The sequence below is a fragment of the Eretmochelys imbricata genome, chromosome 2 (genome assembly GCF_965152235.1).
Source record: "Eretmochelys imbricata isolate rEreImb1 chromosome 2, rEreImb1.hap1, whole genome shotgun sequence".
NCBI classification, from domain to species: domain Eukaryota; kingdom Metazoa; phylum Chordata; order Testudines; family Cheloniidae; genus Eretmochelys; species Eretmochelys imbricata.
In genome coordinates this window covers 67,739,888-67,765,017 of record NC_135573.1, presented here as the reverse complement: position 1 = coordinate 67,765,017, position 25,130 = coordinate 67,739,888, and the positions used below count along the sequence as shown (strand labels likewise).

Below are 25,130 nucleotides of genomic sequence, written 5' to 3'. Positions count from 1 at the left end.
CCAGCAAGTGTAGAGAATACTGGGTGAGGCACCTGGACAAAGGATTTTTTTTTCTTTTAAAATGGGGGAAGGGTGCTTTAGGGGGAAATATTAAAAAAAAATGTAGCTAATGTGACACTTTGTTTCTATGTTGCCTGTTTAATTCAGACGGTAAGCTTTTCAGAGTAGGGAACATATCTCTCCATGTATATAGAGCCAGGCTCAGATTCTCATGAGTGTCTTTTGGCACTACTGCAATATAAAGCAAATGAGGAGCACATGGTAGAGAAGTGATTTTTTTATTGGCACTAGCCAGTGCAGGGGAGAGAGAGAAATTTGAGACAATAAGGTAAAAATCTCTCTCACAGTAGGTGAAACATCTAGGTCCATAGTTCGCAGGAGCAGAATCTCTTTTCAATTCCTTTCTGCCTTTTCTTCTTTTCCCCCCTTAATATGGGAAGAGAAAGCAAAGGCAGGAAATGTAGTCAGTGGTGAGGGTTAAGCTCTATACTCCCAGAGACACAAACCCAAATACACTGTAGAGAATGGATGGAATATGAATGTAAACCTACTGTCAGGCGGCTGCTAGTCTCTTAGCTTCCTAGTAGGTCGTCATAAGTTAGTGGAAGTATCTACTTGGAATGGGAGCAAGGGGCGACAAACTATACACAGCACGGCAAGAACAGGATTTTGACTAGATTCATAATACTACCATCTGCATGCTGAGGCACTGATTGTAGTGACTCATGCATATGTAGTGTTTTGGCCTCACAGAGCTTCCCAGGATGGTTTTTCATGGAAATGTCCCAACAGTCTTGTTTAAAGCATAATTTCCAGTCATTACAAATAGCAAGTGTAAAGTCAACACGAATTGCCCATATTTCTGTCTGAAGTGATCACGCAAAACATCACAATCTCCTGTGCGCTAATAAGTCTCAAACTCACCTGCCAGTTTCTCATGGCGGGCTCCAAACACATAACGCGGCAGCTTCCTCAATCCTTATTTTCAATGTAGAGATGCCACTAGTACACTACAGTGAAAGTAGGATCTTCCAATTGGTCACATGGTTAAATCATGGACTGCAGATGCCTATGTTTTGTTTTACGAGCCTCTGAATAACTGCCATCCTCCCAGTTTTAAATCACGCAAGTTGTTAAATCTTTGCAGAATGAAAATAAATGTGTCTAATGTGTCAGTTGTAATTTATGATCATTTTCTAAAACCCCACACACGCAACCACGTTTGTCTATTAAAATGCCAGCCATACGTTATACATTAACTAAAACCATTCTGTAACTTTATTGATATATTTTGTGGAGTTCACATATTTTTGTACAGCAAACATAACACTGTAGCTGCAGCACTATTGTTTGATAGCAGCAAGGTATATTTTATAATCTGGGTATGTGGACAATAAATAGTCTGTTTCTTTGGATGTGAATGTTTAAAATGAAGTTCTGCTGCAGCTTCATACTGGGATTGCTATTTTACAGAGCTTATACACAAAAATATATATGCAATCTTTTTGTCTATATTTTATACAAATACAACAGTAGTTTGTGAATACATTTTAAAGTACATATACATGATAAGCAACTCAATTTCCCATATCACAGGATAGCAATTTTAAATGCAAGAAACATATACAAATTCAGTCTGGAATGCAGGGGTGGGTTTTTTTTTGTTTGTTTGTTTGTTTTTCCTTTCTATTTTTGACTCAATCTTTATCATTAAAACATTTTAACATACAAGTCCAAACATTTTTTCCCCACTAGCCAAAAATATAATTTCAGCAATCCAAGTCAGGTTCAGGTGCGTCATCCATTCCCCAATATAGTTTTTGTCTAAATTCAAAGGGCTCTTAGCAACATACAGTATGTTCTTCACTCCACACCATAGAAAAAGCCCACATTTCATTTTAACTAACTGTCATCCTCTAGTTTTGTGAACAAAAGTCAGGCTTGTTTGGGTATACATTTGCATGTCCAAGATTTTCCTTTTGCAAGTGCATATGAATACATTGTGGTGGTGTACAAAGTTCATTAATGACAAATTAAGTCACAGTATAAAAATATATCGTATACCTACAGGTCTAGTATAGTCCTTTTTTCTAAGGGTAAAAATACATCTGAATGAGACAGAAAGGTTTGTAGCACCATGAGAGGAGTTGTATCCCAAGTTACATTAGCAGCATGATCCAATATAACAATATTGCAGGAGTGTTTCTGAGAAGATAAACATTCATTCTGGTTCAACTGTACCACTGAAGCTTATACTGAAAAGTGTTTACATATGATTAGCAATAGTTCTGTGTCACTTCCAGGGCTAGATAACTGTTATCAAAAGACACTGCCTTCCAACAAAATAAGACACCCTTATTGTATAAGGGCTTTGGGACTTTCCAGATACACTTTTGAACTATAATGGCATTACTTTATTTTGACTCCCCAGGTAATGTTAAATAGGTGGTGGTTTTCATTGTACACTGGGAGGATTGCAGGATGGGTAGCTGAGTGTCTACATAGTTTATAGCAAAAGTACATTTCATAGGCCTTCTAGAGACTGACAAGTATGTAGAATGAGCTGCTAAACCAGTGTATGAGACAAACAGACATAACTAAGGGTGCAGTCCTGCTTCCCTTTAATTTAATGGGGTAAGATCGGGCCCCATGTTGACTTCAGACAGCAGCATAGCTAACATAGGGTATTTTAAAATTCTATGACCATTTACCATCCAAAACTCCAGAGTGCACAGTTTATAATTGGTGAGGAACGCATGACTTTTGTATTGGTGTTAAAAATGGCAGTAGAAGACAGTGTAGTTTGAAACATGTAAACCTAGTAAAAAACCATTGTAAAAGCCTTAAGAAAGACACACTGGTTTTGTGCAATATAGCAAATTGATAAGAAAACACTGTAAAAATGTACCTGTTTAAAATTACGTCTACCATTTTGTACACAAAGCATTATACCAAAGTCCTACATATATGTAATCTAATGGCACTTGAAACAAGTTATAATAAAAGTTTTTATAATAAAAAGCATAACCTGTAAGAAATTTTCTTAAAAGGTTTAGGTTTTCTTTTTGAAAGTGCTATATCTTGTAATATGTGTAACATAGAGGTTGAACAAGCTTTATTTTAAAAAATATTGGCCTATAATACATGTATAGCTCACTAGGCAAATGATCCTGAAAATATGTACTCTTAACATTCATTATTAGCTTAATAAGCAATCAGCTCTGGCTCATGTTTCAGTCAGTATATGGTTTTTAAAAACCGCTACTGTGAAATTAACAATAAATCACTCTATTCCACAATTTACTACTAAATAAAGCACAAGCAACAAGTACACAAAAATATATATATTTAAAAAACATACTAGAAGTTTAAAAGTTGCACAAAGAGTGGTGCATGATCAGCCAGCCTCCCTCCCCCTCCCCCCCCCTGAAAAAATAAAAATCAACTCGGTAACAAGAAAGTAGGGTTTAAAAACTGACATTTTAATAGTGGCCAATAATAATTCTGCCTAAATATACTCTAAAGCACTAATGTGTTAATATTGCTAACAGTGTCAATCTGCTTCCACATATTCATACATCCTAGTTCAGTAGCAAACATACATCATGTAGCCACCAACTGAAGCCCTGACTGAATGAGGTTCAATATCTTGTCTGAGGTCCCTATTTCTGAAGTGAAAAGTCAATCCCTTTTTACAAAGCTAAGGCACTACCATTAGTAGTAAAGATTCTGGTTATATACTAGGAAAATGGATGCTGGCAAAAAAAATTTCAATCAAGTCTAATCAGAACTAAAACTGATAAACAAATGGCACTTTTTCTAAATGCTAAATACACACCACTTCCATCCCCTTAAGCAATGGGATAGGTCTGTCAGAATGTTCTGTGTTGGCAGTTAAGATTAAACTAATTTGCAACACTAACAAGTGGCCTTCCCTGCTGCCAGACTAACAATTCACTGTAGTTCTGAAATTGGTGATATGCATATTCATTTTCCAACAGCTGCATATATTGACAAACACAACCTAATGGAATGGTCTGTCTCCACTTGCCTTTTCTGGGTGACAAATGTGGCTTACGAAGGGTATGATTCTGTGCACCCAAAACTTTTCAGAAGTTAAAGATGCTCAGTTCCACATACAATATGGCCCATTAAGGAAATGGAATCCATTTATCTTCCGCTCAAACTGGTTAAACTAGATCCAGAATAAAGTAACTTCTTTCCACTTGCTTTTTGTCTTATGCTTGCTGGTTTAAACTAGTATTAAAGTGTTTCTGTTCTGTTTATTTTGTGCTCTTTTCACACAATGTTTTCTTTCCTTAAAATGCTTGGGGTGGAGGGAGGGGGAAGCAATACTGAACACATCATTCAACTAAAGATGTAGGTAAGCAATCTGTTTCATAGAAACTAAAGGAAGCAGTCATGAAGCAGAGCTAAAGTCCACTTTGAGATCATATGCTCCTAAACCCAGAATTTGAAAAGGTATTATCCTTATTAATACATCCTTATTTTAATGCCTTTGGAACACAAACACATTTATAAAAACATTATCTTTCAGTAATAAAATTTAAATACATATAAGTATAAAATAGTAAAACTACACCTGCATATTGCTCCTAGAGGGAAAAAAAGGAGGAGCTAATGATAAAATATTGGGAGCAAAAGCTCCTTCAATGGGAGCAACTTCTGTTTCTGTGAAGTACATTTATTTTAACCACTTAAAACCTTGTATGCGTCCTCACTACTGACTGAGTGATACGACTGTATTTCATTTTTATTTTTTAATTCCTTATCCAAAAAATGACAAGGAAAATGAATATTAGTATTGAGTTAAAGCAAATCTAGCTTGCTTTTACACATCACAGTTATTTCTCTTTTGGTTATTAGGGGTAGGAGACGTGAGTATATCAGGTTAGGTAAAAGTGGTGTAAGCAATATGCTTTTACTTCACTCCTAAGAGTCCTGTCTTTAAACCTTGGCAATGGGAAAAAAGTCCCTAGCCAAGTACCCAGGTGTAGTAAGTGTGATTAACATTTAACTTGTTGCTTAGGAGGACATAACACATCACGTCACACAACTGAAAAGACCCACTCCGCTTAAAAAAAAATTAAAATGGATATCTGCAAATTTACATTCACTCTCTGACTGCAGGCTCACATTGAACGGACACTAGGTATAAAACTTCAGGCTGGACTTGACCCACACTTTGGCTGTGGCAGCTGGGAAAGACTGATGCCTACAGACGTGAATATACATACAATCTGAAGACTCCTATGCAGTGCTCCTTCTATGTTACTAAAAAGAAAGACAGCAAGTTAAGAATTAAATCAAAAATTGTGACAAAATATTCCGCACTACTAAATTACAACACTTTTATATTTCAGGGTCAGCCATTAATTTTGCCTCTTTTCCCTTCACCAGAGTCACAAAAGCACAAAACGGTTCCAATTTTAACTTGACACATTAGCCAATTAAACAAGAATAAATGTTTTTTTAATTTTGTCGCATTACGATGAATATTTAAGTTAAATTGCTTCTTATCCAATCTTGATACAGGCAGCAACAAGTTAAGCCAGAAAATACCTTTCATAATGACTAAGTCAAAATGAAAAGTAGGTACATATTTCCAACAAGGACGTTTGAATTCTATACTAATTTTAAAAAAAAACTGATTTCAGATTATGGACCACATAAGATACCACCATTTAGTTCATTTGAAGATCTTCAGGAAGCTGTGTGTAAAATTAAAAACTAGGATTCTATTACAAAATGCACAAAATGTAAAACGGTCAAGCTACCATTTACTTGACAAAACAGAATGACTGAAAAGTTTCAGAAAAGTTATAAACAAGGGGTGTGTGTCAAAGTTTAGCAGGAATTGCTTTCTATTGATTTTTTTTTGTCAGTGTGTCAATTGGCAGTGAAAATTCAAACAAATCAATGAGACTTTTTAAAAACCAAAGTAAACACAGTTGAGAATAAAACACTTTCAAAACATGTAAAAGTTAATTTAAATTTCTTACTGGCTTCATGAGATTGGTACTGTACAAAAGCAGAGAATTTGTAATGTCTCATAGTAGGCACTAAATTAAAAATGATTACCTAAGGCATTTCTACAAATAGACAGTAATAAGCCAGCTTTGTACATCCTACTGGAAAGCTTGATGAAAACGTGGTAGGGTGGTGGTTGTGCTTAGACTGCTTGCGAAAGCTGCTGACAGTGAATGCAGGGACCCAAGACCTATACTATTGCTAGGATCGTGAGGATCCTGTGTTTGTGGTGGAAGTTGAGCCATTGAAGAATGCGCCTCCTCCTGTGTATAACTCATTCCAAGGTTTCCCACTGAAACAGAAGGGTTATAGGGAGGGCCATTTACTGGTATGAAGCCGAACAACTGAGAAAAGTCCAACGGTTGGGGATTTAGAGGTTCACTAATGGAAACAGAGCTTTTGGAAAGGGAAACCTCCCCAGCTCCATCATCTAGTGGCCCTACTTGAGGATCCAACCCTAATTTAGATGAAGATGCTTGAGAATCCTGGGATGAAGACGGTATACCACTTTGCAACTCCATTAAGTAACTTTCAATTTCCCCTTTCAATGGCTGTTCTTTTTCAGGCATAGAAATTGCATATGAGGTAGAACTGAGTGGATATTTCAAAGATAGCTGGTGAGACGGGTGAACAGACTCCATATCTATTGGACAAGGCATTCCCAAGGGTAATGATGTGGTGACCATTTGGTGTGCAGATGCAGAACTCTGCATGGACTGAATTTGAGTATTGTAGAGATTCAATTGCAAAGTGTTTGTAAATGGCTTTGATGTCAGCTCACTGGAAGGTAAAGACATCACTGGAAGCAGCTCATCCTTTATAGGCACAGAAACATTGCAGGTAAAGGGATCTAGAAGGTCCATTGGCTCTTGTTTGACCTTCAAAAGTTCTTGGTTGTGACTTTTCTTCATATGGCGTGTTAGGTGATCTTTCCGCCCGAATCTCTGTGCACAATACTGACAGAGGAAGTCCTTTCTTCCAGTGTGCACTACCATGTGTCTACGGACATCCTTTCGGGTGTAGAACCGACGATCACAGTGTTCACACTGGTGCCTTTTCTCCTTTACTCCACCCGATGACTTGCCTGCATGAGTTTTTAGGTGCTCCAGCAGCACTCCCGTGCTTTCAAATGTCTGCAAACATACCTTACAGGTGAGGTCACCACTTGTTGCAGCATGCAAAGCCAGATGACGCTTAAACCCAAGCTTGGTATTGTAGTTCTTTCCACATTCTTCACACTTAAAGGCCTCTTTGTTGGGATTGTGTGTATGTAGGTGATTCTTTAGGTGATCTTTTCGGTGAAACATTTTCTCACAATAATTACACTTGTGGGTTTTCTCAGGAGAATGAGTAGCCATATGCCTTTAAACACAGATATATTCTGTAAGTAATTATTTTGATCAAAAAGTACAAGTGTTCATTTTTTTAATGGCAGCTAAATACTACACTAACGTTTCTTCACAACAGAATCTTTTTTAGCTGACAGCAGGACACTACAAAGATAGTTTGACAAATTTAAATATAGCAAAACATGAACATTACATTTAAATTGACACTTTAGTTTCTGGTGGTTTTTAGCTACTGGAACAGGGATATGGGCAAGTATAAAAGTACTTGTGTAAATGTCCATAGCCAAAATTTTCTCAGTCCATACACTTTTCTTGTGGCAACTCTTTATACAAATGAAAATTCTAGTCTCATTTATAAAAACAAACTCAAAGACATTAGCTGGTAAACTTACTGTAACTTAGAATTCTAGAAACAAACCAATGTCTACTTTAATTAACATTTCCTCTCTGCAAATCAGCTGAAGAATGTGTACACAAACATATACTTTTACAAGGCTTAAAATGGCCAACATAAAATAGATAATATAATCTGAAAGATAAATAGAGTTTAATACCTTAGTAATTTGTACTTAGAAACAAAGGCCTTGGTGCAGTCTTGTTGTGTGCACTTGTAGGGCCTCTCTCCTGTGTGAGAGTATGAATGAACTTTTAATTTCTCAACACTGTTAAAGGCCTTGTCACACAGTTGGCAAGGAAAGTTTTTTCTTGGTTTGGTTTCACCACGCTTACGTTTCCCTGAAGGGACTTTCTGGGTATCTCTTACTTCTGACAAATCACCAGGAATGACAGTGGCCATCGCAGCCTAAACCAGGCCTTCTTGTTGGACACTTGGGAATTGCCCAACTCCACTAAATGATTTAGCTTTAGATGGCTTCTCAAGTTTCATGTGGTCGTAAAAGAAAGCAAAAGGGGACTGGAAAAAAAAATAAGAAACAACTAGTTTGTAACTAAACTTAATTTTGAAGTTTACTTGCTATGTGATGCTTCTGAATAAAACTTAATAAAATTAGGTTCAGCTGGTCTAATGTAATACCTGTTGGCTTCTTTATGCTATTTGTCACAATTCTTAAAATGCATTGCTCAGGATGAACAGATCCACATGTGCCCTGACACTACACCTTGTAACTTTTCCTTAGGGCACTGATGGAGAATAGCAGTATTTCAGAAAGATTACAGAAGGCATCAAAAATAACTTTACTCAAAACTATACGGATAAAGCTGACTTTTGGCAGCTGCAGATTTCGCAAGGGATTAAACTGTACTTGTGTATATATAAATAAAGTATACACAATGTTCCAGTTAATGCCTAGTGAAATTTTCCTGTAACTGTATACTGTACTAAGTCAAAATTGATATGGATAAAGATATCTATAAATTAGGTTTTTTTCAGCTCAACACTGGAAACAGCCATCCTCCCCAAACAATTCCTACATCATAAAATAGAGAAAATGTTGAAAGTTAGATTAGATCAAGATGGAAACACTTATTCATTCATTCTAGAAGGATCACAATCTATCTTGAGGTATTAAGATCTGTGAAATACATGAGAAACCCACTCAGGAGGAGGCCTATCCCATTTAAATTGTCTGTTGGAAAGAGTAGTTCTGAATTCTTAATCTGGTAGTACATGGTAGTAACTGATCTTTGGTGATCGCACAGTACTTTACAATCTTTTATTGCCAAAAATACTACAGCACTATTTTAAACATCACAACTCAACTGCAATTTGAAATACCAAAGGATCTAATGTGACATAGATCAGAAGCTAGATCTACAACAGCATGGTGAAAGGCAGTATGAGAGAAACAAAATGAATGTCAGAGTTCAATATAAAAGGTAGGCAGGATTTGAAGGAGTTGAATTTGGCATTTCTATCGCAATGAGTAATTTCCAGTCTTTGAAAACCCAATGCACAAGTACCATCAGCTCAGGAAGTCTGGCTACGCCACTGTTCTAGATGCAGTTTTGCCACAGACACCAGAGGTCGATGTCAGTAGCCTGGAGCGGATGGCTTTGAAGTGCAGCTCTCGGTTGGCATTGGAGGGCACTATTCCCAAGCTTGCTGCCTCCTTCAATATCTCAGCTCCCTGCTGTGTGCTTCTGCATGCTTGTAGCTTAAAAGAAGCAGCTGTTGGGACAGGTGGGGAAGAGCAGCCAGGAGTCAGGCAAAGAGCACCAGGCAACAGCTGCTCCCAGCTAATGCCACCTCCCCTAGTGAACAAAATGAACTGTCCCTAGCTGGCAGTGAAGGAAGGATAGCTAACTTCCAAGGCAGCCTGTCCCCTGGATCAGCTGTCCTCTCCTCCCCATTGCCGCTGGGCTTCTGTTTAGGGCACAGTGAGGTAGCAAACATTGCTCGGAAAAGGGACTTGAGAACAATCCCCAAGTGAAATGGGGCTTCAGCTTGAAGAGAAAAGCAGAAGGACCTTGCAAAAGTGTCCAAGACATACCACTTAGAGCTGGAGAGAGTGTGAAGGAAAGTCTCTCTCCTGTTGGTCAGGAGGAAAAGAGAGAAAGGGTCATCCTTAAAATGTGTGTTCATTTTATGTATACTTCAGATTGAATTTTAAACCAAAAATGCACTGAGTGTGTCTGCATATGCCTCTTCTCTTAAAGGGTAAAAACATGAATTGACAGACCAAGAAGATATTATTCTATTTTTTAAATCTCATGATATTTTTGCTGTTATGCTTTTTTAATTTGAAGGATTAGCAACACTGCAACCTTAAACCATCAGACTGAAAGTTTATTATAAAGCTGTATCAGTGGTTAACTACAGCATTTTTTTTAAGTTAACCAGTGATGGAAGAGAGGTTTCTTCAGGAATGGTGATTCTTCAAGAGTTGCCTCCATACATTCACACTCATGAGATGGGAGCATTGGGAACCAATTCCTAAGTGTGAATGTATATAGGTCATCAAAGAAGCAGCTTAGTTTCAACCCTCCTCCCCTATCAAGTGATAAAATGAATCAGTCAATTGGAAACCTGAGGCCAAATTCTTCTTTACTTACATAAGGGTAAAAGCCCAGACCAATTTTTCCATGACTTAACTGAGTTATTTCTGATTTATACTGATATGAGAGGAGGATCTGGCCCAGCAACTTTAAAGTTAAGTTAAATTTGTGGACAAAAAGATTTACCAAAGTCTCTTTTAATCAGAATTTGAGAAATAAAATTAAACTAACTTCACTGCAATTCAAGTCACTGATCTTCTACATGTACTATATTTCTCCCCCCCTTCAAAGCCTCCAGTTCTCTGATCTCTGTATCAAAAATAAAACACAGAATGCTGAAAAGGATCAAGCATATTAAGCAGAGTTAATAATGTTTAATTTCCCTATGATCCAAATGAATTAAGATGATTTTGAATTCCTTGTGCCCAAAAACGTACTCAAATGTGCATTGTTAAAACAAATTAAGAGTGGATTTGACCCTATAATTATGATAGTGATTCGTTTAAAAATGTTGTTCTGATTGCTATTCCTAGGGTATTTTCAATAGTTAATGAAGAACTTCAGAATTATTTTTCAATATAAAAAAAAAATTCCACTTTTCACTTGTGGATGTATAGACTGAGCAATGAAGACAAAGCTTAAAAACACTGATGCTCAAATATTACATTTTCTGAAGACCAGCTGAACGAATTTTATATGAGTAAAAACGCCTGTTTGTGACTCAACATATCACTTAAAATTCTCACTCTCATTGGTGCTTTCACAACTGTAGGATGAATGATGATATACACTATAAAAATCTACTGCACTACATACATTATACATTTTATACCATTTTAAAAGAAGTGCATACTTAAAAATGAATTATGGTAGCCTTTGTTTTAATGCACACCTGATGGTAGCCCAGTAAAGTCCTCAGATTTTGGTCTTAACCAGTTCCGCTGACTCTTCTTGGAGGAAACCAGAATCCAGTACTTCCCATTTTTGCTGGTCTGAAAAACAAGGAAGAAAGAATGAACTAGACTTTAGTGAAATCAAAATATTCAGAAAGGTTGAGGGGACGGAAGAGGGATGAAAGGGGAGCAGGTGGTACAGGAAGGGAAAATTAAAGAGGTAGAGAAATAGCCCAGGTATAGAATGATCTAATGCGGATTAAAACTGAATGGATTTATTGCGTAAGAAGTATCAATTAATGACTAAAACTTACGTTAGTCCACTTATAGAACTTCAGTTAGTTCTGCATTTGGTAGTAACACATAAAAAGAAAAGGTTACATATCAGCAAAGGATTTCTCTAAAAAGTAAAAAACGACTATGTATGAATGATTTGGAAATTGAATAAATCCCTCAAATATTGGGCCCAGCCTTAAAGTCCTCACACAGTACTAATCTTTAAAAAAAACAAAACAAAACCAACTATCCAAGAAAGGACTTCTGAATGGGCCCAACATTGCAAGAACATAACTCTTTGATCCTGCTTAAATTATACAGGGAATATCATCTGCTTAGAAGTTGATCTGCAAAGGGGGGAAAAAAATTAACTCATTCCTCTTTTTTGCTTCTTTATGGTGTATATAAATAATCCATGAAATTTTTTTCCTAGGGATGTCAAGTGATTAAAAAAAGTTAATGGCGATTAAATGTGCAATTAAATGCACTGTTAAACAATAATAGAATACAATTCTATTAAATATTTTGGATGTTTTCTACATTTTCAAAGATATTTATTTCAATTACAGCACAGAATATAAAGTGTACAGTGCTCACTTTATATTTATTTTTATTACAAATATTTGCACTGTAAAAAACAAAAGAAATAGTATTTTTCAATTCATCTAATACAAGTATTGTAGTGCACTCTCTTTATCATGAAAGCTGAACTTACAAATGTAGAATTATGTACCAAAAAAACTGCATTCAAAAATAAAACAACGTAAAACTTTAGCACCTACAAGTCCAATCATTTCTACTTCTTGTTCAGACAATCAAACAAGTTTGTTTACATTTGCAGAAGATAATGCTGCCTGCTTCTTTTTACAATGTCACCTGAAAGTGAGAACAGGCATTTGCATGGCACTGTTGTAGCCGGCGTCGCAAGATATTTACATGCCAGATGCGCTAAAGATTCATGCCCCTTGATGCTTCCATTCCAGAGGATTGAAATAGATATATTTGAAAATGTAGAAAAACATTCAAAAATATTTAATAAATTTCTATTGGTATTCTATTGTTTAACAGTGAGCTTAATTTTTTTAATTGAGATTAATTTTTTTAGTTAATTGCATGAATTAACTGAGATTAATCGACAGCCCTAGTTTTTTCCTTATAAATATCAAATCTCTCTTCCCGTTTCTTACTGCAAGGCTTCCTGAATGATGACTTATTACAAGCGTACTCAGTCCCTAACTGTAAGGACGAGGTTTGAATCTCTCCATCTATTTTAGTTACGTAGGTATAAAGCCCCATGTTTTCTGTGGCACACTGGCCCTGAAAATTCTGTGACAGGAACCCCAGAATTATGTAGCAGTGTCTCATACCAAACCTTCTTCCTCTTTACTACCTTGTCCACTCCAGTATAGTGTTCTTTATTTTGGTATCCAATTCAGCTTCACGCAACCCCAACTTCCACTGTGCTGCAGATTTTTGTACGGAAAATGCATAACTGCATTAAAAAGTACTTGGGGGAAGACTGGAAGGTTGCTGACACCTGGAAAGGAGTATTGGAGGCTTTTCATACCCAGGGAGGCGGGAGAAGCATTTTGGAACTGAAAAGGGCAGCTGAAACTTTCAGTACTAGGGAGGGAATACAGATCTTCTTTCCCACTCTTTCAGGCATAGGTAACTTTAAACGTGGGGAACAGGATTTAAATTCCTCATTTCCAATCCATGAAGACCTTTAAAACCAGCTACTCTAACTTTAGTACTACTCTACCCTGTCTCAGCATCTGATACTAACCACCAATCAGGAAGAGAGTACATTAAATGGATATTTCTATTAAAATGATCAGCAGTGAAATAGATAACATTTAAGATAGCTTCCTCACTGAAGTGAACGGGACAGCTCCCTGCTATCAGAGCTATTATTTCAAGCTGTCTGAAGATAAAAGCAGATATAATTGCATAGATTTACAGAGAAAATACAATACTCTTATGAAAGTTGTTGGTACACCCTCACCTTAAATATTGTGCTCAATTCTGGTTACCCATCTAAAAGAGTCCCAGCAGAAATAGATAGGGTTCAGATAATGGACAGGGATAGACAAAAATTATCAGAGGCATTGGAAGGACTACCACCCCAGGAGAAAGTGAGAAGACTATAACTGGGATAGCTCAGTGGTTTGAGCGTTGGCCTGCTAAACCCAGGGTTGTAAATTCAATCCTCAAGGGGGCCATTTAGGGATTTGGGGCAAAAATTGGGGCTTGGTCCTGCTTTGAGCAGGGGGTTGGACTAGATGACCTCCTGAGGTCCCTTCCAACCCTAAGATTCTATGATTAATAAATGAGGACATGACTGATGTATTTAAAGTAGTGAATAGTATAAGTCAGGTGTGCTTATATACCCACTCTCTAAAGAACAAGAACAAGGCAATGTTCCTCCAACAAGAGGAATATTTTTAAACTAGGGCTGTAGATTAATTGCAGTTAACTCATGTGATTAACTCAAAAAACTTGATCGCGTTTAATCTCAGTTTTAATCGCACTGTTAAACAATAGAATACCAATTGAAATTTATTAAATATTTTGGATATTTTTCTACATTTTCAAATATATTGATTTCAATTACAACACAGAATACAAAGAGTAGAGTACTCACTTTATATTATTTTTATTACAAATATTTGCACTGTAAAAATAACAAAAGAAATAGTATTTTTCAATTCACCTCATTCAAGTACCATAGTGCAATCTCTTTATCATGAAAGCTTTGATTCTAGATCACAGGCAAGTTCATGGAGAAGAACAATTATGCTAAATCTGAATAGTTGCAGAGACACATTGAAGTAAGGGCTTTCTCAGGGTGTTAAACAAAAACCCGATAATAAAATTAACTTTTCTCAAATTTATCAGATTTTACTTTCTTGGCACTGTGATGCTATAATTCTACTAGTTCTCCAATTATCCCAGAGAATCTTCTCAGGCAGACAAGACTTGAATTTCTAATATTTGTATATATATATATAAAAAAGGGGGTACAAATCTCTGTTTGCCCTTTACAGGTAACTGTTAATTTGAAAACTAACTGCATTTTAAAAACATTTTAAAATGACTTGAACTCCAAAAATCTAGCCCAAGACAACTGAATTATTTGGCTGAAGAAACAGACAAGATTCCTCAGTAGGGCTTGCTGCCTAAAATTTTTACTTCCATAGGAATTTCAATTATGTTACAACAAATAATTAGTTTCACCACTTTTTAAAAATATGTATTTATTTTAATATAATTAGTGAGAGTTAGGTCTCCTGAATTTATGAAGGGATCTAAAGGAGATGAAAGGAACTATCAGTTTGTAAACTAGACTTCAGCAGGGGAAAGATCCAGCAAACATTAATCAGAGGCATAAGGATGTAATTAATGATACAAATAATGAAATTATAGAGACAAGCCATATTTGAAATATTTTTAATGGTTTGAGGAACAAAAGGAACCGTTAAAGAGGTTGACATATTTTACTTGAATGTCGGGATTCCTAGATATGCTATAAACTACAGTACAAAAGAACCCTGCTTTTGTGGATTAAATACTAGTTTAAAAAAAAGATAGGTGAAACTGCGGTAAAATGGCAACATACATATGGGTTGGAGAAAAGAAAACAAAATCCAAGCACATGGGGAGGTGAGTGGTTTATGAAATTCATTGTAGAGCAATGAAAAGATCTGAGAGAAGAATGAAAATATATTCAATGATCCTAAGAAACAAAAACAGGAGAATGACCTGTAGATAGCGAGAGATCAAATTTATGCCTCCGGCAAACTACTTAATAGATAACATATTCCTCTTCCAGTTAGGGAATAGATAAACAAAGGTATCAAAGTAAAACAGAGAAAATCATTCTAGAATTGTATCAGGAAGGAGCGAGAGCATGTTAGCAAGCACATTACTGGATGCATAATTATGGTTGTGCTGGTGTTGGTATAATATAAAGTCAGAGAAAGTACAAAACACAGGGATTTTAGGATTTCATTAATTCATAACTACAGAATTTAAGCCTTTATTACTTGGCAAGATAGAGATTCACAGTAGACAGAAATAGGTTGAAGTGCACAAAATTTAGAAAGAATAGGAGCTGGGTCTCTTTCAAGCTAGTGACAAACACAAGTAGCAAGAAAGCACCTCTCTAAGCTAAGAAAAAGCAGGATTAAAAGTGTCAAGTAGAATGTTTTTTGTCCACAGCGTTGGTAACATGTAGCTTGGGCTTCCAAAGTTAGAACAGAAATAATCTTACAACTAGTAGTTAAGCAAGCATTTGGGAGAAAAAGCACAATACTGCTGTGGTACATCAGCCAATATATAAGAAAGGACTTATTTGCATGGGCTTCTTTGCCTCCAAAATCTTAAAGTTTTCTATCCTAGCCATAAAAGTATTGGCAAGTTTAAAAAAAGATATTAAGCTTGTTAAACTACAGAGCACCATTTTCTGCATATTAGAAAATAACTCATTTTTACACTATGTTATAGCAACATAACTATGAATACTAGCACAATGGTGCACATCACCTTTTCTGAACACAAAGAACAGAAACATTTTGCTATGTATATCTTAGTTAGTCTGTGGACATGTAAGAAATGAACTTACCAAACTTTACCATGATCTAATATGTTATTATTTAAAAAGCCATAATATTGAAATCTCTGTGTGTGCTTTCAATGTTTAAAATGGACCTAGATAATTTGAAATCTTCAGAGCTCAGTTTGGGTTACTAGATAGCCCAAATTATATACGGAATTTAAAAAAATGAGTTGATTAGGGTAAACCAATCTGATCCCTGCAGCGTGTTGTGTGATTTTGTTTTTTTGTTTCTAGGATTTCTCTGGCACCACATGGATGCTTTTCTGAGAACTCTGCAGACCATGGTGAAAACGATTTTAGAGCTGTAAACTGAACTACTGTCAATGTGCCTAAAGCCTGTATACAGGTAGATTTTTATATTTCAAACTCAAAATAAAAATAATTTGCACAAATTCATGTTTAATATGGTGAAATTCTCTAACAAAGGCAAAGAAACTCTTAGCTACTGCAGTAGCAAAATGTTATTTACAGGTAGGAAAATGTCACTTTACATAGAGAACAAATGATAGGCAATGATGAATTTTGTACATGCATGAATTAACATAACCAGAGTGCACAGTAGTAATATCAGAATCAAATTCATTTATGCAATTGATAATATCATTTTCCATTTATCTTGCACAAAGTATAATACAATCTTCTCAAAATCTCTTCAGATTCTAATAGCCATAAGCTATTAATTTCAAAAGAAGTTTTATGTAACTGTATCTTTGAAGTTTACTGTTTAACAATTATAATTAGGTTGCAGAGCAAGGCAAAGTGGTATAATAGGTTAGTAATACATTTTCACTTCTTGTGAAGGGGATTCTATACTCCTGACCTGGTGCTGAATGCTTTCAGTAATCAGTAAAGTCAACTGACATTTTAGTTGTCAGGTTCTACTCCATTGGTAGAAAGTGAAAATGAAATTGATGAATTCATGCTAATCTTTCATTCATACACTTTATGGCATATGGCAACAGTGTTGTTTTTTTTTTTTTTTTGCTTTGTTTTGTTTTTATTAAATAATTTAGCACAACTGACATGTCTGTTCTAGAGGCACCCAGAGTTGGAATTGCATGGAAAATGCAGCTCCCAGTCACATCACTTCTCTCTGTTCATTTGAGCTGCATTCATACCATGTGCTGAAAAGTAGAACATACCAACGAGTTTAGCAGTTTCACTTTGAAAGTCTGCTATGCAGGCAGCACAAAGGAATTGGCTGTGCTGGAAAAGCTAGCAGGATGCCAAAAGGCAGGGCCAGTTTTTAAGTAGCATGGTCTGAAAAATCAAGCATGGGACTTGGAATGAGAAAGTCTTGAATTCTAATTGCAACTCTGCCTATGATTCACCATGTGGGCAAGTCACGTCATCTTTCTGTCTCAATTTCTCCAGCTGTAAAATGGGGATAATATTTATCTTCCTGCCTAACAGGGACATTGTGAGGATTAGCTATTTAATATAAATGCTAACTAGTAGTATTGAACAGGGCAAGCACAGTACAATGCCCTACATGGGAGGGTTAGACAGATTGCTACAGAAAAAGTTCCCATAGATTTGAGACAACTGTACAACTCACAAGTGACCGAAATAACGCTATCAAACAGAAATTAGTTTTACATCACCTGTATTGAATGTACATGATACATATAAATACAACAGTAAAAAAAGTGTACTAAGGGCCCAGTTCTGCCCTATGTCAGATGGCAACTGAGTACCTCTCTGACTTCACTAAGGCTTGGTGTACACTTAAAACTTACGCTGACGCAGCTACAATGTGCAGAGGTGTGAAAAATCCACACCCCGGAGTGTGGTAGGTATGCCAACACACAGCCTGGTGTAGACACAGCTAGGCTGATGGAAGAATGGTTCTGCTGACCTAGCTACTGGAACTTTGGAAAGTGGAGTTTCTACAGCAAGCGAAAAACCCCTTCCATTGCTGTAGTCTGCATAAACCCTATGGGACTATGGCAGCATAGCTATGGCGCCGAAGCTGTGCCCCCATAGTGCAGATATGGCCTATGACTGCATGGGGTGCAAACTGGGGCAGGATTTGGAGAATAACCTATTCTAGCCTTGTATTTAAATTTGTTTTCTCACTGAAGCTATTCCTGGTAGAACACTGGGGTAGAAAGGGTGCGTGCGTGCCTAAGTTTTTCAGTTGCTATGCAGCAGCAAATGTCCTAAAAACACTCCACTCTCCAAGAACCTGCTATTCTACCCGAAAAGGAAATAACTTTATAGAAAATTGATGATTTATATTAAAGAAAATTGTTCACTTACATTTATTCAAGATGGCCATTGCTACTACTGCTGGAGCTCTGATGCTGGCTGAGTATATCAAGTGACCCTATGAGCTAAAATACAGAAGCCTTAGGAGAGCATAACTAAAGATGCAGCACACTTAGGACAAACCCCCCTCCACCTCCCCCACCCCCCATTCTGAAAGAGTTCTCATGGCTTTCGTTGCTTTAAATCTCAAGTAATAGTCAATTAATAGTTTAATTATTTTTTCTATTAAAACTTTCGTGGTTTGAATGGGGATAAAAAAGGTGGGGTTTGTAAAGAGGATCAGGTTTCTGTTGCATGCAAAAACTGCCTTTTAAAAGGTGAACAAACCACAAAGCTGGTATCAGCAAGCCTTTCTGGACTTGAAACAACTCAGAACACAGTCAAATTTTGGCTCAATTCAGTCAAACACATAAGGAAACCACCATCCCTATTTTCAAGCAACCACTACCCTCTTTAGCTGCTAGTTATATCACCTGTACACCCATTTTGAAGTTTGTGAAGAAACAAAGCACAAGCTACCAGTTGCCCTAGTGCATCTGATGTGCGTGGGAATACTTAAGATACTGCACTGCTGTATTCAGAAGAAAAAACAAATGTGAGTTTAAAAAAAGACAAATGAGGGATATTTTTCATGCAGCATTTCTTTCTTTGAGAAAAGCCTTCATCCCAGCATGCAACCTGAATAAATGAATTGTGCTATGGAAAAGGTATGTAGGAGGTGAAGGAAGTAGAATCACTCCCAGACTTTTGGATCCACTTCATGACTACTGTTGCAGACTGAGGGCTATAGTAGCCACAACTCCCTGCTGTGCTTCCTCTGTTCCACCAAGTTGGGAAGGGGGCTGGTGGAGGAATCCACATATATTAACAGATCCACTAGTCCCTGCCACAGCCCCACCTCCTAAATCCCTCCATGATTGAGCACAGGGAGCCATCACTAAGATGTGCTGCATGGCACACAGTAGATTCTGGCTCCCTGCCCTTTCCTGAGGAGTTGCATCCAGTCTGCATCCTTGTTAGGAATCCATTCCTGCTGAAGCCTGAACCAGGAACCATGGGCTCCTAATGTGACACTGCTACCTATTTCAGCTATTACAAAATCTTCACTGTTCATCAGTAGCCATGGCACCGGTACCCACCTCAAAGTTTCCCACCACTTTAATGGCGAGTCAATGCAATATCCCCCAATCTTGAGTTGCAAAAGCCTATTTCCAATGCTAGAATCCACTTGTACATCCACTACTATTTGTTTTGTTTTGGTTTATTTTGCTATTAGCTTTTATAACACTGCGATGAACACTGAAATTTTAACGCTTTTATATAAATCAAAGGTGTGCCTTCACCTGAAATACAGCGTGCATTTATAGTCACCCTATCTCCAACAGGCTCTAGCAGAAATAGAGACTGAAAGCCAAGCAATGAGAATGAGGTGATGCATGGAAAAACGTTCATGTTAAGAAACTGAAAAGATTGGGACTGTTTATATTAGCTAGGAGACATGGTAATAGTTTACAAAATAATTAATGGTACAGAGAGGGTACTCACATCACCCTCTCTCATGCCAAAACCAAAGAGTCACTCAATGAAATTTAAATTCAGCAAATTTAAAATAAAAACTTGTTCACACGAAACAAAATTAGCCTGTGAGTTTTATTACCACAAGATATCATTAAGATCAAAAGCTTAGCAGGATTAAAAAAAGATTGGACATTTACATAGATAACTAGACTCTCCAGAATTATAACAGCAAGGATTGTTTTAAAAACAAGTTTTTCAGAAGGGCAATAAACTCTCATGCTTCAGGGCATAAACCAAATAAATGCGGGTAGGGAGGGAACTTTCCCTTGGGAAGGTTATCCTGTAACAGCCTATTGTAGGGTTTCTTGTATCTTCCTCTGAAGCATCTGGGACTGGCCACTATCAAGACAGGATGCTGGACTAGATGAAACACCAGTCTGAATTCCTGGGTCATATATCTACAAGCCAAATCGATGGAGTAATACCATGTAAATGTATGCATGGAACTCCAAGTAGCAGCCTCGTATCTCCCTGGAGTCTCTTTTGAGACATGCAGTTGAATCTGCCTTGGATATAGTTGAATATGTTTTAAGACCTCAGGCACTGGGATACCTGCCAGATGACAACAAAGATGTATACATAATCTCATCTATTTAATCTTTCAGTGGAAACTCTCTGCCCTCTAGATGTATCCCTGTAGGCTATGAACAACGCACATGTTTTACAGAAGACTTACTCCTGTCCAAGTAATAACTGAGAACTCTTCTAGCATCTGAACAATGCAAACTACCTTCTTCCAAAACGGAATGAAGATTGGTGAAAATATAGATAAATTACTTACTAAAAACACTTGGAGTTGCACAGAACCATCTTATCCTTATGGAACAGTCGGGGGGTGGGGGGTGAAGGGGAGGGCATGAGAGCTTGGATCATGCACACCCTTCATGCTTATGTGAGAACTATCAAGAATGCAGCCTTTTTTAAGCAACTGTAATGAAATGAATATAGGAAATGGCAAACTGAATTAGACTAGTGGTCCACTTAGACCCATATCCTGGCCAACAGTGACCAGTACCAGGAAAGGAAGGCATAAGAAATTCTTGAGTGGACAACTGTGGGGCAATACATAATGAAGTGATAATGTTTTTGCAGATAATAAAATTGATTAAGATTAGAGAATACTGTGAAGAAATGCAGAGGGACTTAACAAAATTAACTGAATAGGTGGCAAGATGGCAGATGAAATTCAGTGTTGATAAAATGCAAGGAAAGAAATAATCTGAACTATTCTCATACCCATTGAGGAGTTCTGTATTAACTTTAGCCAGTCAGAGGAAAAAACTCCAGGGTGCCATTGTGGACAGCTCAGTTAAAACATATGCTCAATATTCAGTGGCAGCTAGAAGAACAATTAATGTTAAAAGGTACGAAGACTGTGAACAAAATGAGTCTATACAGAAATCTATAAATGCAGCCTTGCTTGTAATACTATCCAGTTACGGTTACTCCATCTCAAAAAGAAACATCAGAAATAGAAGAGGTCCAGAAACAAGCAATGACAGAAGAATACACAGATTTCTGGATAAAATATTCTCCATCAGCACTGCATTTCTGCCCCACACAGGTCTACCTAGCTAATAAAACCACCTAGAAAATTAATACAAAATACTTTTGCTCTGAATCAAAGAAAAAATTTAAGCCTAGAAGTACATGCCCTCTTCTCCTTCAACCATAGATACGGTACCATTACCACAACTATCATACACACGTTACAGACCACACATTGCAAACTTAATTCTGTCCCCTACAGATACCAATCTTTAATCCAGTTAAGTTCCTTTCACGAACACAACCAATTACCACACCAAACATCCATAACTATTGTGGAAAAAAACAATCTTATAAAGGGCTGCATGCGAAAGAGAGGCAGAGACAACGTTGCAACAAAGCCTGTTGCCAACTCTGTCCACATATCTATTCAAGGGACACCATCATAGGACCTAATCACATCAGCCACACCATCAGAGGCTTTTTCACCTGCACATCACCAATGTGATATATGCCATCATGTGCCAGCAATGCCCCTCTGCCATGTACATTGGCCAAACCGGTCAGTCTCTATGCAAAAGAATAAATGGACACAAATCAGACGTCAAGAATTATAACATTCAAAAACCAGTCGGAGAACACTTCAATCTCTCTGGTCACTCAATTACAGACCTAAAAGTCAAAATACTCCAACAAAAAAACTTCAGAAACAGACTCCAACGAAAAACTGCAGAATTGGAATTAATTTGCAAACTGGACACCATTAAATTAGGCTTGAATAAAGAGTGGGAGTGGATGGGTCATTATAAAGTAAAACTATTTCCCCATGCTAATTTTTCCCCTACTGTTACTCGCACCTTTTTGTCAACTGTTGGAAATGGGCCACCCTGATTATCACTACAAAAGGTTTCTTTCTCCTGCTGATACTAGCCCATCTTAATTGATTAGTCTCATTATAGTTGGTATGACAACATCCATTTTTTCATGTTCTCTGTGTGTGTGTGTATATATCTATCTATCTATCTATCTATCTTCCTACTGTATTTTCCACTGCATGCATCCGATGAAGTGGGTTTTAGCCCACAAAAGCTTATGCCCAAATAAATTTGTTAGTCTCTAAGGTGCCACAAGTACTCCTCATTCTTGTTATCAGAAGGAAATGGAATAAAAAGTTCAGTGTTTATAGAAGGAAAAGAAACAGGTCTGACGATCTCAAGGTTGCCTTTCTGAATGCTTTGTCTTCTCATTGTACATATGGGCCCTCAAATGGAAGGTCCTTCAGAGAGGCCTCTCTCTTAAATGGGACCCCAGAACCCATCAGTCACAAATATAGTCCCATGGTTATAGTAGCGGTCACTAAAAATCTAGGAGCTGCATCCAACACATTGTAAAGCCCTTACAGTGCATATTTTGTGACTTATCAGCCTTCAGCAACTTTAGTCATTGCCTCTCTCCTGGCCTCTTTAGAAAGGTGCTCCACCAATTACAGGAATTTATCCCAGGGCAATAAGTTATATTTGGCCAATTACCCCTGCTAATTAGTTACATGAGGAGAGGAATAGAACAAATCAAGCCTTTTTTCCATCCCAGAAAATCAAAGTATATGGCATATCTGTTCTTAAGAGGCAGGGATGCCAATGAAAGTTCATGGCAAACTGATGCACCAGGCACAACCGGGGATCCAAGTATAGGATGTGAATGGCATATTCAAAGCCCCACTCAGGGATAGAATAGATAAGGTCTGTCCTCTTGGAAGTAGATATGACTTCAGCAAAATTTAGCCAAAAATACTCTGCAGGTTCTAAGATGCTTCCGTTATTTGGAATGGCCACCTGCCTAAATTGTCCTAGGTTACTGTGAGACTCTAGATCAAGCACCTTTGAAAGCTGTCCCAAGATCTCCTTCTGGAAGCTTCTGATAGCCTCAGGTGGAGAAGTTACACCTCATCCTGGATGGTAAAGGTGGTGAACCCTCCGAAGTCTCTTGCATTGCACCACTCTCATCTTCAGAATCCCATAAATCTGATCAGAGCCTAGGGAAGAAAAAACACCTGGAAAGACATCTGGTGGAAGGCACCTCTTTCAGTGATAAGAAACTGGCTGAAGTCTCTTTTGTGATTTCTCAGGAGGCCATTGTCTTAGCTTTTGACCTCAGGATTATTGTGCTCACATTGACCAGTATGGACAGCATTCCCTGTTGATAAGGGAGATGAAAAACAGAGACCCCTCCACCCCTGGGTCAGAAGATTGCTAGGCAGTTACGTGGGTCTGTTGCAAGGCCAGAATACAGACCATCATCCTGACCAGAGAGAGCAAGTCAGGAGGCATAAGCTACACCTGGCATCTCCAGGTAGTAAAGGACACTAGAACAGTGGTTCCCAAACTTGTTCTGCCACTTGTGCAGGGAAAGCCCCTGGCGGGCTGGGCCAGTCTGTTTATCTGCCATGTCCGCAGGTTCGGCCGATTGCGGCACTCAGTGGCTGCAGTTCACTGCTCCAGGCCAATAGGAAGCTGCTGGAAGTGGCGCAGGCTGAGGGACGTACTGGCAGCTGCTTCCACTGACCTGGAGCAGCGAATTGCGGCCACTGGGAGCTGCAATTGGCCAAATCTGCGGACGTGGCATGTAAACAAACTGGCCCGGCCCGCCAGGGGCTTTCCCTGCATAAGCGGCGGAACAAGTTGGGGAACCACTGCCCTAGAAAGATCTTCAGTGTCTATCACCCAGGCCATTCTTGACACAAAATCTAGTCTTCCTTCAGAAGACGGTCCACAGTCAAAGTTTGGACTGCAGAAGGTTCCGTGTTCAGAGTAACAGAAGATGAGGAAGATAAGAGCCAGATACATTATATTAAGGAGAGTGTTGCTCCACCGTCTCTGGGACAAGACCAGAAGGAAATATCAATGCCAAAGAAGCCAATACTGAAGGCTGACACCTAGGCCTCAAAAATGGTTGAGGCCAAGGAGAGCAATACCGTGACATCTCCCACACTAATGGATTGGTTTGCGTTTTTTATGCTGTGGAACAATCCAGCACTGACAGATATGGCACAGATGATCACTGGATCCCCTGTTCTCAGAATGGCAACAAAGCCAAAGAGGCTGATTCTACATCCTATGTTATAGCTCTCAGTGCAAAAGTCCATGCTGAGGCAGCCTCAGTACAGACCTCCTGATCACCAGTATTGGACTTCAGCACGAAGCTGCTCATCATCAACTCACCTTTCCACCTCAACTGCTACCTAGACATCAAGAAATCCCTTTGCACTGACTTCGCCAATCAGCACTACAGCTAGCCAACTAGGACTTAGGCCACATCTACACTACAAACTTACATCGGTATAACGACGTCTCTCAGGAGTGTGAAAAATCCACACCTCTGAACAATGCAGTTATACCAATCTAACCCCTGGGGTAAACAGCGCCCTGTTGACGGGAGGGCGTCTCCCATCAACATAGCTACGGCCTCTCGGGGAGGTGGATTAAAGTATGCCGATGGGAGAACCTCTCCCGCTGGCATAACAGCATCTTCATTGAAGTGCTGCAGCTGTACTGCGTTTTAAGCAGCATTTTAAGTGTAAACCTACCCTTAGACTCTTCAGAATCCCTTTATGTTGATCACATCAAGGGCTTAGCACTGGACTGGAATGAAGGA

At 38.0% G+C, this 25,130-nt stretch overlaps 1 protein-coding gene across 4 annotated transcripts in view; it reads right to left on the bottom strand.

The window, feature by feature from the left end:
• Window positions 1-1,254: 1,254 nt before the first annotated feature.
• Window positions 1,255-25,130, bottom strand: part of PLAG1 (PLAG1 zinc finger) — a 58,070-nt gene continuing 34,194 nt past the window's right edge. The window contains exons 1-5 of one of the 4 annotated variants that reach the window (XM_077810251.1): window positions 23,357-23,868; window positions 18,405-18,478; window positions 11,248-11,347; window positions 7,955-8,313; window positions 1,255-7,413 (exon numbers count right to left, since the gene is read on the bottom strand). In XM_077810251.1, coding sequence (XP_077666377.1) covers window positions 6,150-7,413; window positions 7,955-8,196 — 1,506 coding nt within the window. In that variant the 5' untranslated portion in view covers window positions 8,197-8,313; window positions 11,248-11,347; window positions 18,405-18,478; window positions 23,357-23,868 and the 3' untranslated portion in view covers window positions 1,255-6,149. Of the gene's footprint in view, window positions 7,414-7,954; window positions 8,314-11,247; window positions 11,348-18,404; window positions 18,479-23,356; window positions 23,869-25,130 lie in introns of those variants that run through there. The other 3 variants (XM_077810250.1, XM_077810249.1, XM_077810252.1) reach the window with 3 other exon arrangements.